Below are 13,706 nucleotides of genomic sequence, written 5' to 3' on the forward strand. Positions count from 1 at the left end.
AACCGGTCAGACCGGTCACCGATGAGAATTGGCGAGGCCGACGAACGCTAACCCGGGAGGAACCCCGTCAGGGTAGGCGCACGTAGGGTTGTTCTAGAATCGGCAGGCCACCTAAAACGTCTTCAGACGTCGTGGAGACGAAGGAAGAACAGCAAATGGAGGTTGGAAAAGCTAGGATTTGGGAAAAAGGTAAAAAGATAAAAAGTAGAGTTTGTATTAATTTTGTTCGATTGGATATCCTCAATTGGCCATGCCCCTTTATATTTATAGGGTGGGGTGGACTTATCCCGCAAAGAATCCCTATTACAGATCTAGATCTACAAAAATCCTTATTTGACTCGAACTCCTTGAAAGGAATGCCTCGACCGGTCAGACCGCTCGGTCAGACCGGTCAGACCGGTTGGTGCCGATTTTAGCTGTCAACAGATATAAGCTACCAGCTGAGATAGGTCTTGTTCTCTTTCTCTCGCTCAGAGCTAGGAGGATAATCTACATGGTGCATCGGGAAGAACAATCATATATATTAATTAGACATACATATCATCCTTCATTCATCATTGTATATATATGTTGTGCCGCCATTAATAAGTTGCTGCTACAAGGAAGCAAGTGGATACCCGATGATATTTTTTTTGGATCAGCTAATTAATTATGATAGCATGCCACTCTAGTTCATTTCTCCTCCCAAAATATTTACTCATCATTTTGCTAATTTTTTAGATCAACCAAATGACCAAAAATAAATCTAATTTGCATCCCCGCTGCTATATACATTCTCTATCGATCCAGTATATGTATGTGTATGCTCGGTCGGCAGTATAATAATAATTTTTATGTATATGCTGGTTGCTCCCATCTTAGCTTGCTCTTTTATGTTTGGTTGGTCGGTCAGTTCATGGCATTGTGGTTGTCACTGTCTAGACTGGTGAATGCAATGCAATGCTTCTACTCAATTGATCCGTCAGGATAAGGTAAATCAAGGGTCTGCATGCTAACTACTAGGTTGCTGGCTTCAGGAAGGCACCATTTCTCCTTTTGAAACATTCACGCATTATGAAATGGAGAGATTAGTAACCTGGTCGTCAAATAAAGTAGCGACCAAATCTGCAAATTAGAGAAAGCAAACACACGATGATTTATATAATGCAGTCCCACAAATTCTGCGATATATATACCCTGCTCATCCGGATTTGGAAAAAGTATGTAGCTTAACAACTAAACAGAAGTGTTCATTGCCAATCTATAAATCTTATCATCAGATAAGATGGGATAGGTGGTCCACTAACACTGATCAACCAATCACCTTCTAATTTTCAGTTTTGCTTCAGTTTAAAGGTTGTTCGTTTGTTGCATACATAGAGTGAACGTGCCCGGCCGGTTCATATATCCCCTCACTCCACTCCAAGGTATAAATTATTTTAATTAAGAACACTGAATTTTATTGTATTTCTTTAAGTGCAAAGCAAATGGGCCACAAGCGCTGTATTATACAGAATACAATCTATATATATAGCCAATATTGTACACAAACGTGCAGTGTATTTTCCTCCCCTAGCATGCACCACATAAAAGTTTGAGGCTGCAACATTACAAGAAGAAGGGACGAAATAGTGCAATGCATGATAAAAATAAATGGGGGAAAAGCTGAATTTTATTTAATCGGGTTTAGGAAGTTCTCACCTCAGTTATATTGTCTAAGAATGCGGCAGGATTTGTGCTGTACGGATGGTTATATAAGTATATGATGCAAAAAAAAAATCTCTGTGTTTCAAGACCTAGTACATAAATTTTGTTTATACTATAATTAGAACGAGTTTATTTGTAAGTATAGTGAAGTTAGACATGAGTTTTAGGACCTCCTAGTACTTAAATCAGTTTAGTGTGGCGCTTATTTTGCGTAAAAAATTAGCCCAAGGTTGCAATGCTTCATAGAGTTAGCTATTTAAGTTAGCTCATCCTATTCCTAACTTCTCATTTAGAACTGTTCTTGAGGTACCATACCTTGTGCATGTACTCCAATTGTGGCCCAACCGCCCCAACGGGCTGGAATGTTACACAAGCTGGGCTTGAAAGCTTCAGGTTGGTGCATAGATGAAGACTTCGTATAAACTGCAAACTGAACCAACGAATTGCATCACCAAAATATGGGCATGAATTCACATCACCACCAGAAAGAATTTCTCAAGTGACCAAAAACCATCAGAAACAGCTTCAGGCGCAGGTGCGGTCAAATTTGAGCGCCAATTTTCAGAGCAGTGTAAGGATGGCTTAAATTCAGCTGTTCAAAGAAAAATTCTTGCAGAAATTAACAATCAGAAGTTGATGCACCTGAGTCTACACAACTAAAAAAATAGTATCAAGCAACTCTGAGGTTTGACATCTGAATGAACCACCTCCCGTATAAATAGGAACAACCCTAGTGTCCTCGCTCAAAGAGATCATATGAGACAATATTACAGGGTGATGGATGGTCAACAGCTCACCAGCAAAATCTGACCATCTCAGAATATTATATTCTGCTACCTAAATGAGCATCCTTTCGGAAACATGATTCTTGGTTAGATCAGTTGTAGCATGCAATCAACTTTCGTACAGGCCACCAAAGTACGTTGATGCAGGTTAAGATCAGTCCTGCTTGTTACGAGCCTGGCGAGCACGATGCCTGAGCTCTGCCCTTTTCCACCTTACGATCAGCATGCAGAGCGTCACAAGAGTGTTCACCTACAAAATAAGGGAAAAAAGGTCACTGGTAATGAAACAGATGAAGAACAAAATTCACAGAAAGGATCAGAGAAATGTGCTTACCAGAATAAGGATTGTTATCAAAAGGAGGGGGCCAGACCAGACGACTGAAATGAAGAGGCCTTGGGGATCAAAATAGTTTTGGCTAGAGAAGCTCTTCCAGTTTTGTCCCAAAAAGGTGTTTATTCTCTCAGCAAGAAACACACCAGAAACTGCATCAAATCAAGCAGAACAACCAAACAGGTAAATAAAGTTGCATTCTATCGCATTGAAACTAAATCAGTATGTAAATGTGTATGGAACAAAACCAGCACAGGACTTCCACATATGTTGCATTACTTAAACAACCCATGTTGAGCACTCGTGAAAGACTATAGGAACATGCAGTGCTTGGCAGTCAGGTTAAACTTTATTTAGCATGTTGATATATATGTTCAGAGAATGTTCTTATTTTGACAACTAGAAGCAAATAGAAACATTGAGCTTATTTTGCAAATTTTAATGCAGCAGCAAAGCATAATATGTAGAAAGTGAGAAGTCTCAGTGATTACTGGCCAATACAGAAATATGAGTACTCAATGTTTGTGTTGACATGATGTTCTAAACTGGTATATTGTAACCGCACTGGAAGAGAAAAAGATAATCAAATTTGATGAATACAATGGTACGATGATACTGAAGGTTAGAGAGAAGAAGGTAGTAAGGAAATGAAACTCACATGTTAGAGCTGACAAGATAAGTTGGAAATTGATGTTTCTCCTTGAGATGATGGTAACCAGCAGCAGAATGGCATGAAAAGTTAGCATGCTGATCAACCAAGGCTCCTGTGTACTCGAAAACCAAGAGATAAAGTTGATGAGAAAAATTAGCCCGAGCAACACTAAAGCAGTATTCAAGCAAACAATAATGGCCATGGCCAAGGATCAGGTATTAAATTTTCAAAAGCTGCCAAGCAAAGACAACATCACACACTGCATTTGCTGGCTTGCTTGCCACATGATGAACTATTTTGTTTTTTTCATTATCTCGGATATTGAGGTGCTCTGCCTATGAGACACCAACACGGTTGCCGTATATATCGGTTGAAAACAAAACAAATACATGGATATTGAATGCCTGATACATGGTGGGCAACTCCCGGCACTTGTTTGACGCAAAACATAATCAGACGAGCCATGAATGGAATTTGAGGCCGACGAGTAACGAATCGATTCGTTCCGCGCAGTACGAGACTAGATCCACGCACGCTTAATAGATAGATGGGTGAGTGGGTAGGAGGAACCTTCCAGTCGACGGCGTGGAAGAATCCGATGAAGGAGTCGACGGCTGGCGCGAAGCCGGTGCGCAGCTCGGAGGAGACGCGGCCGAAGAGCTCGGCGACCACGTCGGCGTGCTCGTTGAGGGCGGAGCGCACCTCCTCCACCGCGCGCCCGACCGCCGACGAGCCCGCGGCGGCAGCCTGCTCCTCCGCCATCTCTCGAGATCGAGATCTCTCCCCCCTTCCAAACTGCGAGAAAGCAAAGAAGTCAGCTGGGGCCCACTGGTCAGTTGGTCGTCCATCCAACTCGGTTTTTATGCCCCATCGACCCATCGCTTTGGAAATGGGCTGGGCCGCCCGTAGTCGCAGATAACTAGTTGGGCCGCCAAATAATGGAGTGGAGTAAGTACTCGATGATATTTGTGACTAAAAAAAATAATCTGTATCATATTTTCTTCCACAACGGTAATATCAAAGTCCATATTTCTTATGATCATTTGGAACATTTAATACGGCTTTACAAGAAAAAAAATATATATTCCAGTTTCATAAAAGAATTGTTCAATATGTATACTTCACATGAACTTAATTACTAAGGTGTGGTCTTTTTTGAAATTTTGTCGAAACAATATAACGGTGCAATCGAAACACAAATTAAGTTTATGATTTTTTTTGTTCTTTCAAACATTCTTAGCTTGTATGTAGACGACTTGAACAATTGTTTAATTGGTTCCTCCTCCTCTCCCCTTTCAAGAAGCAGGTAGGTGGAGAAAGGAACAACCAAGGTAACAAAATAGAAATCGATAAAATCAGAATGGGAGAAAATGACCAGGTACAAGGGTGGGCGGAGCGGCCAGCGGCGGGTCGCCGCTAGGTGGGGGCGGTGTGAGGAGACCGGCAAAGTTAGGGATTTAGGGTTTTCCAGGTTCGGGGCTCTATAGCCAGCAACAACAAGCTCTCCGAAGATAGAGGGATGGCTGGTGGCGGCATTCTGCTCAGTAGTGGCTACAGGTTGCAGGCAGTGAGGGATTGGGCAGCGATGGCGCCGATGGCATACAAATATTTCAACTAAAGAGGGTTGGGGATGCATGATAGTCACCAATTTACCCCTCTAATTAATTGGCCATCAGCCTCGTGCCCGTCAACATCTCGAAACTCAAAACCAAATACACTAGATCTACTGCCCGCCGCGATAGGTGTCCGATCCGATCCACACGTTCGCATGCATCATGTTCGCGAAGCACAGATATATCCAAGCTAAGCTAGCTAGCTAGTCATCCCAACCATATCACCTTACCGTTCGTATGCTCCAAATATGATGTTGAAATATAAAGGCACAGCCAAAATGTTTTCACGAAAGCCACACAAATTTGAGAAATTCCTTGGAAATAAACGCAAAGTTACAAAACTAACACACATCCGTCCGGTGGCAACACAACAAAAACACACAAAGAAAGTGACACCTTAGCTCCAAGCTCAACACCAGTCACCAACAAACAACCAGATAAATCCGGCCAGCTCCGGAGATGATCATCACGCGGCAACAACCATCCTGCAAACAAAGAATACACGAGTGTCGAAACACACCAACGGATGACGATGAAGGAGAGATCCTCAAGATAACGCCTCCTGGCTAGAAGGAAACTATTATACGTTAAGCTCCATCGGCGCGGCTTGCCTGAGAGCAGACGATGACCATCTCCATTGAGGTGAATGGCACACTAGGTCGCCATCATTTATTATTGGGGTCAGTTGGATCCATGCCACTCCAATTTCTTGAAATTGGATCTCATGTTGAAAATCATGCCATTGAGTGGCATGATTTTCAACATGACACCCAATTTCACGGAGTTGTGGTGGCATGAATCGAATTTTCCCTTATTATTGTTAGCACCAACTGAAAGTCTGAAACCATGCAAGGCTTTCACCTATTATCAGATGACCCATCTCCATGATAGATAATGCCGCCAGCGGGAAACGAGCATATAGATAGGCAAATCCAACAGATCGGGTTAGAACAAAAAGGAAGCCGAGGTACGTACACCACCAGGCGTTGCACTGAGCAGAGGAGCACCCACTACTACAAAACAGGTCTTTGTTTCAGGCCATTTGTCCCGGCAGCCTTTGGGCCCGGCACAATAGGTGGCTTTTGTCCCGGGTCCAACGGCTAGCCGGGCCAGCGGGGAGACACCCTTTTGTCCCGGTTGGAACCACCAACCGGGACAAAAATCCCCCTTTTGTCCCGGTTGGTGCCTCCAACCGGGACACAAGGCCTTGGGCCCCTTATCCCCTTCCCTCTCCTCCCGCCCGAGCCATTCAGCTCACTTGTTTTCTTGCTGTTCTTGGCTCGGGATAGAGGAGTTCTTGCTCATTTCTTCACCACATTTGTGAAGATCTTTGATTCCCCGTCCATCCATCGGCGCTAAAGGTTTGGGGCTTGTTTTTCTCTTCTTCCTTGGCTTGTATATCTCATTTCATGCTTTAGAAATAGAGAAAATGTGTACCTAGCTCATTTCTTGGACATTTAGCTAGCTAGATTGCATATGTAGGTGTGATTTTCTTTTAGATTTAGATGAGTATGTGTATAGTAGAAATTTTTAGAATGAGTGTAGATACTTCATGTGACGTACTTGTATATATGACCATATTGTGGATAGTTGATTTTTTATTCATGAATGAATTAATGAAATGAGTATATTAGAATTTTTTGTATTATGAATGGATTATTTTGACACTCCAGTGATGTATTTAATCAGGCTCACATTGAAACCATCTAGAAGCTAAAAAAATCTTTATTTCGAAACAAGTATACGTCGTTAATCTCCATCCAACGGTGATGGCACTACCTTTCGGGGATACACGATGCGCTATAAGGACGTCGCAAATCGGTTGGTCGCATCACCAGCACTTCCGATTGATAAGAAGACAGCATTTGACGCAGTCAGCATGCCCGTTGTTGTACTGAGAGCATATCAACGAGCATGCTGCCTGTGCCAAGTGCCGTGCCTATTAATCGTAAATGTTGGTGCTGCGACTGGCCGATTGGTGACATCCTTGTACCGCACCGTGTCCCCCCGAAAGGCAGTGTCATCACCGCAGGGTTGAGGTTACTGACATATACATTTTCAGAAATAAAGGTTTATTTTTCTTCTAGAGGGTTTCTGGATATTGCAAAGAGTGTACTCCTGGAACTGAAGGGTGTCAAAGTAATTAGAAGTTATAGAGATTTTTTTCAATTAATTAGAGATTTCTTGAGGATTAATGATACATTTCGTCTTTTTTATATGATTTCATTGTTATTTGCAAGAGTTATTAATCTGATCATTGTAATTGTAATAGTAAATAATTTTTGCATTGTAATGGTAAGAATTTATAATTTTGTGGAAAATAAAGGTATTTTTCAGTAAAATATGGTTTCAGCAGCTGGAGGGAGTGGCGCCGGTGGGGGTGATCGTTGTCCTTCTGGAGAGAAGGGCACAACTCGAGTAGGTCGTCGGTCCAAAAAACCTAGTGTTTTTCATAGGGCAGCGCTCCGTTATTTGGAAAAAAGAATATAGAGAATGCATGGGAAGGGCGAGGAACCTCCGTTTGATCTTGAGGATTTATTGCGGCGTTACGGTTCGTCACCACCAAACTCGGAGGTTTCAGCTCCGCCAACTTCTTCTGCACCAGCAAGAAATCCGTTAGAGCATTCTGCGTTCCAACGCAAGGACGGTTGAAAACCTATGTGTTGTTGACCGAATTTTTAAGTTTCATGTATAGTACTCCTTTGTTAAGTTCTGTAATAGATTAAGTACTCCTTTTAATTAATCAAGATGTATGATGGATATTGCATATCTTTTAATTATTCATGTTATGTTACATTTAGTTTAATTTAGGTTTGATATATTTTATTTATTCGATACGTGTAAAGAATTCAAATCGATTTATTTAAAATGCAGATGGACCGGCAATGGATGTACAATGCTGACCGACGTTCGAAAGAATTCATTGATCGCCTGCAATATTTTTTGTCTGTGGCTGAGGCAAACAAGCAGAATAGTTTTATGTGCTGCCCGTGTGTTCATTGCAACAATAACAAGGATTACTCATCTTCAAGAATCCTACACAGCCACATTTTCGCAAATGGTTTCATGGAGAAGTATGTTTGTTGGACGAAACACGAAGAACAGGGGGTTACCATGGAAGACAATGAAGAAGAAGATTTTGACGACCACTTTCCCGGGAATGCTGGAATCGGTGCATTCGAGGACGATATTCCCATGGAAGAGCCCGAAGTAGATGTAGCAGAAAATGATCCCAGCGACGATCTGGGGCAGGCATTGCACAATGTGCAGGCAGACTGTGAGAGTGAAACGGAGAGGTTGAAGTTCCAGAAGTTGTTAGAGGACCACCATAAGTTGTTGTACCCAGATTGTCAAAATGGATTGAAGAAACTTGGCACCACCTTGGAGTTGCTGCAATGGAAGGCGACAAATGGTGTATCCGACAAGGGATTTGGTGAATTACTCAAACTTGTTAAAAAAAATGCTTCCTAAGGACAACGAATTGCCTGCCACAATGTATGAAGCCAAAAAACTTGTTTGCCCTTTAGGACTGGAAGTGCAAAAGATACATGCATGCCCCAATGACTGCATCCTCTACCGAGGTGAGTACGAGAATTTGGATGCATGTCCCGTATGCAGTGCATTGCGTTACAAGATTAGAAAAGATGATCCTGGAGATGTCGAGGGGGAGCCTCCCCGGAAGAGAGTTCCTGCGAAGGTCATGTGGTATTCGCCTATAATACCACATTTTAAGCGTCTGTTTAGAAATAAAGATAATGCTAAGTTAATGCGATGGCACAAATAGAAATGCAAGAAAGACTCGATGTTGAGACACCCCGCTGATGGGTCGCATTCGAGAAAAATAGATAAGGGTTGGCTGGTCCCCCCACCCCTCATTTGCATCACTAAAATTCCAGAAACCAAGAAAAAAAGGGGAGGGAGGGAGAGCGGCGAAGCCCTGCCGGATTTTCGAGCCGGCGACTGCAGGTAACCAAAATTCTTCTATGCTTTACAAATAGATTATGTTGTAATTATTTTTGTTGAAACAGTAGATTAGCAATCAATTTAATTATTGTTAGGAGTGATTAGTGGTACATTTAGGTGCAGTTACTTGTAATGATTAGCATTGATACAATACATTTAGTGTTAAATTAAGTATTAGAAAGTACTAGAATATTGTTAGAGAAGTATTAGAAAGTCTTAAAAATTGAAAGATAATATTAATTTTTTTAGAAAATGTTAGAAAATTGTAGAAAGTATTTTGTTGAAACAGTAGTTTAGCAATCAATTTAATTATTATTAGGAGTGATTAGTGGTACATTTAAGTGTAGTTACTGATAATGATTAGCGTTGATATAGTATATTAGCAATCTGATTGCTCACTTGTGATTGCCAGGGCTCAACACCATGGCATCCTCAGGATCCACCTACATTCCATGGAGTAAGGTGACAGAAACAGTCCCTCAAGGAGTCCAGGTGCCTATGTGTTTTTGCGGATCCTTGTGCAAACTAATGAAATCAAGGGTTTTGGGGGACGACTTTGGCAAGAGATTCTTCATGTGCGAGAATTACGAGTACGACCCGCCCAAGCATTACGTCAAGGACCGAGCAAAGGTACTACAAAATACTATCAGAGTTTGTCACTTTCAGATCTAGTCATGACGTCTAATATGATTTTGGGAAAGACTCCACCGCCTCTATGTGATTTCTTACAGTGGTTAGACACCGAGCAATCTTAGCAGGATAAGGACCACGTGGAGCGTCAAGTAAGGTGGGCTGCACAAAGGTGGCAACGAATGTTGCATGAAGAACAGATGGAGGAGAAGCGCAAGAAAAACCAGGAAGAGATTCAGAAGAGGATTGCAGAAGTGGAACGTCAGAAGGCAGAGGAGCGTGAAGCTGATAGGGAGAGGAAGCGAGAGAGGGCCCGCCGTGCTAAGGAAGCAGGGTCTGAAGCTATTAGGAAGGGAAAATATCCTCGGTGCACTCAGTAAAGCACTACCATATAATCCCGGCATTTTACATTTCCTAAGGCATGTTAGGTTTACTCACAATACGAGGTTATCGTGTTGCTCATACCAAGCTTTTCATTGTTTAAGTACCTAGTAGTACGAACACCTTAGGCCTCTGCTTTGTAATCGTAGCTTTGTTTACAAAAATGTATTGCAAACCAACAATTTATGATTCGTAACTACGCTTCTATTTTCAGTACACTACATTCAGTGAGCAATCTAATTGAACCAACCTACACATTTAGAACTACAACCAAGAAATTTTACTACACAAATACCTTCGTAATATTACATACTACAATCTGGTACAAATACATATCCATACATAACGAAATGTAATTATCACATACAGGTCGGAATACATATCCATACATCTGGTTCAAATACATATGCACACATAACAAAATCTAGACGCGACGGGCTCCAAAATCCAGAGGCAATCCATCGGTGCGATTTCCAGAAGGTCCAACCTCAGCACCAACATTATCTTCTTGCATTTTAGGGCACTTCTTGTAAGTGTGACCATCTGCTCCACACAGGTTGCATCTTTTTTTCTTCTTTCCTGCCTCAGACTCATCCATTCCGTTACGGATACGAAGTGTCTGCCGTCGATCTACCTGTCTCCTAGCATCTGTATTGGAAATGTACATTGGAGAGATATTTGGTGTAGTGAATGATCCCAGACTGCCTATACCATATATCTCATGGCCCCAAGTGTGCACAACGGTTTCTTTTCTGTAATATTGTGAAACAAAAACCCTAGGATCCAACCCAGATTCTGAACATGCCGCAATGACATGGGAGCATGGTAAGTGAAGAAGCTGTGGCTTCTTGCATCTGCAAAAAACCTTACCTTCCGGCGTTATCAAGCAATCCCGAACGACCCTTTGTCTGCGGACACTCTGCCCTGTCCTATTCTTGCATGAAACCTCAAACCTTTGATCCTTTGTGCCCATGGAGACCACTCTGTGATATTTAGCCTTTTCAATATTTTCTTTCATGTAGTTAGTGACCCTATTACAAAAAATCACTCCTGGATCATTAAGTAAGACAGCAGCTGCCTGGTACCGCTCTCTGAAGTACCTTGTGCATCCGTACATAATGAACTCAACTATGCCAACAAGAGGAAATCCACGAACATGACGCATTACCATATTGTAACAATATGCGTGGTTGGTTGTCTCGATCCCATATCGACGACCACCAGTGTCGTATAGAATTGACCACTTCTCCTTAGGTGCATCCTTAATCCACTGTGCGAAAGGTCCGCCGCCGGAACGTCTCCGGCTGGAGGTTGAGGCCTATTCCTTTAGCAGCTCGGCGCACATGTTATCTAGCACCTGCCACAATGCATCAAACTTCCACTGCTGATTCTGAGTGCACAATCTCTTGAATAAATTCATAAGTTCCTTATTCTTGAAGCGCTCATAAAAGTTTGCACCCATATATGCCTTATGCACCACCTACTCACAACATCTGGCCATAGAGGAGGCTGTCCTCGACTTCCTTCATGTAGTTGCTTTATTGCTGCTAGAAGACCAGCATGTCTGTCACTGATGAGGCAAACATCAGGCCTTCCAGTAACAACGTGAATCTTCACACGTTCAAGGAACCAGTACTAGCTCTCTGTGTTATCATTCTCAACAAAAGCAAAGGCGATGGGAACCACCTGCTTGTTGCAATCAACTCCAATCGCTGTCAGTATTGTCCCCTTATATCATCCTGTCAATAATGTGCCGTCAATACATAGATCAGTAAGACAATACATAAATGCCCTCACACATGCACCAAGGCAGAAGAAAGCACGAAGAAGAAACCCAGGCCCCCCATCTAAACTCGGTACAATGTAGGTATCAGCCGTGCTTCCAGGATTTCTCTGCACAATTGCTGACAGCATGTGAGGCATGTTATCATATGATGCCTCATATGTGCCGAATCTCATCTCAAACACCTTTTGTTTTGCCCGCCAAGCCTTTGCATAGCTGATTTTGTATTGAAAACGGTCGTCGATGTCCCTAATTATCAATTTTGGCTCATAATCAATTTTGTCCAGAATCACCCCATACATCTTCTTGGCCATGAAAGTGGATGTGATGTTACGGTGAGTTTGCGCAACATCAGTTAATCTACATGTATGTGGTGTAACAATTAAACACTCCCAGTGTGTCTTGTACTTGCCCTTGTAGGCATGTACTCGCCATGTACAGTCGCCATTGACACACTTCACCTCATATTCTTTGCTGCTAGACTTCACAACTCTGAATTCCTTCCTCAAAGATATAGCCCAAAGCTTCACAGCATCTTTCACAGCTTCAATGCTAGGATACTTTGCCCCCTGCACAACCTTATTCTCTCTGTATTCGTACTCATTACTCCTAATATCATGTATCACTGGATTTCCAAAACCCTTGTCTCGCCATTCACCTAGCAACGGGTAGTTCTCATCGTCTGATGAGTCCCCACATTCTTCCATCATTCGAGCCTCTTGGTCTTCATTCTGTACAGCTTCCACTATTCCAGGTATCCGCTCCCCCTCATCAGCTAAACCTTGCGGCTCAGGTTGAATGACATGCTGTAAGCATCTAGGCCCTCAAGGTATGTTTCGGTGATTAATGACAACCATTATTGTGACTAATGAGTTTGTGCAGCTTAATAGATCATTATCGCTCATTTGGTCATATGTCAAAAGAGGCCCCTCAATTTCGGTTATTCTAAAAGGCGATCTCGGTTTTTAACTTATATATGTCAAGGCTAAGGATCTTTCTAGTCCTAAGTGTCACAAGGTTGAGAAGGACACTTAGGTTAGTATAGGTTTTATAGTTTTATAGTGATCGCACTATTAAGAGGGGTTAAGGCTAAGTAACTTGAGCATGGACATGATCATTTGAAAATGGATGCACACTATGGTCACTCAGGTTTCTAGAAGTTCAAATAAGTGGTTCTCAAACTATATCTCAAGAATATTTGGATTTCATTCAAGACTCAAATCAGAAAAGACAAAATCAGAAAAAGTCTATACACCGGTTTAACCGACGCTCTCAATTTTCTATACGTCGGTTAAACGAAGTCAGCAGAGTCTGGACAATTTCAATACACCGGTTAAACCGACGTGTTTGAAATTAACGTCGGTGCATTAGTCCAGAGTTGGTTTTTCCAGGGCAATTCAAGTTCTATTCACCGGATTAACCGACGCTGTTTGAATCAAGACGTCGGTGCAATTGACCAGTGAGATGGTTTTTTCAGAGGAATTCAAAAGTTGTACTCACCGGTTAAACCGACGATAGGTTTGAGTTAACGTCGGTGCAGTTGTCCAGAGACTTGGTTTTTCAGTGGTTCAGTGGACAACTACACTCACCGGTTAAACCGATGCTACGTCGGTTAATCTGCCCCAGTTGTAACGGCTAGTTTTCAGAAGAGGCAGTTTACATTCACCGGTTAAACCGACGATGACAATGGGGGGTACGTCGGATTAACCGGCGCTACGCAGTTTTCTGGCAGCTTTTCTCCAACGGCTCTATTTGTGTGAGCTGCCTATATATACCCCTCCAATGGGTCATTTCGCCCACTCTTGACACCAGGCAACATCCAAACACTCATACCATAGTCAAGAGCCACCTTGAGCTTCATCATTCACATACTTGTGCATTC

General features: G+C 42.3%; 1 protein-coding gene across 1 annotated transcript; it reads right to left on the bottom strand.

Annotated features, from left to right (window-relative positions):
• Window positions 1–2,244: 2,244 nt before the first annotated feature.
• LOC120679479 (transmembrane protein 18-like) lies at window positions 2,245–4,296 on the bottom strand. Its single transcript, XM_039961077.1, has 4 exons — window positions 4,025–4,296; window positions 3,461–3,566; window positions 2,806–2,954; window positions 2,245–2,721 (listed from the first exon to the last, which is right to left on the bottom strand). Exons 1-4 carry the CDS (start codon window positions 4,214–4,216, stop codon window positions 2,626–2,628), a joined length of 543 nt encoding a protein of 180 aa, XP_039817011.1. The 5' UTR covers window positions 4,217–4,296; the 3' UTR covers window positions 2,245–2,625.
• Window positions 4,297–13,706: the final 9,410 nt, after the last annotated feature.

Source organism: Panicum virgatum, chromosome 6N (genome assembly GCF_016808335.1).
Source record: "Panicum virgatum strain AP13 chromosome 6N, P.virgatum_v5, whole genome shotgun sequence".
Lineage (NCBI taxonomy): Eukaryota > Viridiplantae > Streptophyta > Magnoliopsida > Poales > Poaceae > Panicum > Panicum virgatum.

Excerpts from the sequence above, each read along its gene's own strand:
- LOC120679479 (XM_039961077.1), bottom strand. The coding sequence starts at position 4,216 with ATGGCGGAGGAGCAGGCTGCCGCCGCGGGCTCGTCGGCGGTCGGGCGC. Across the intron at positions 3,567-4,024 it reads TCCACGCCGTCGACTGGAAG|GAGCCTTGGTTGATCAGCAT; the intron begins GTTCCTCCTACC and ends TCGAGTACACAG. Across the intron at positions 2,955-3,460 it reads TATCTTGTCAGCTCTAACAT|TTTCTGGTGTGTTTCTTGCT; the intron begins GTGAGTTTCATT and ends GATTTGATGCAG.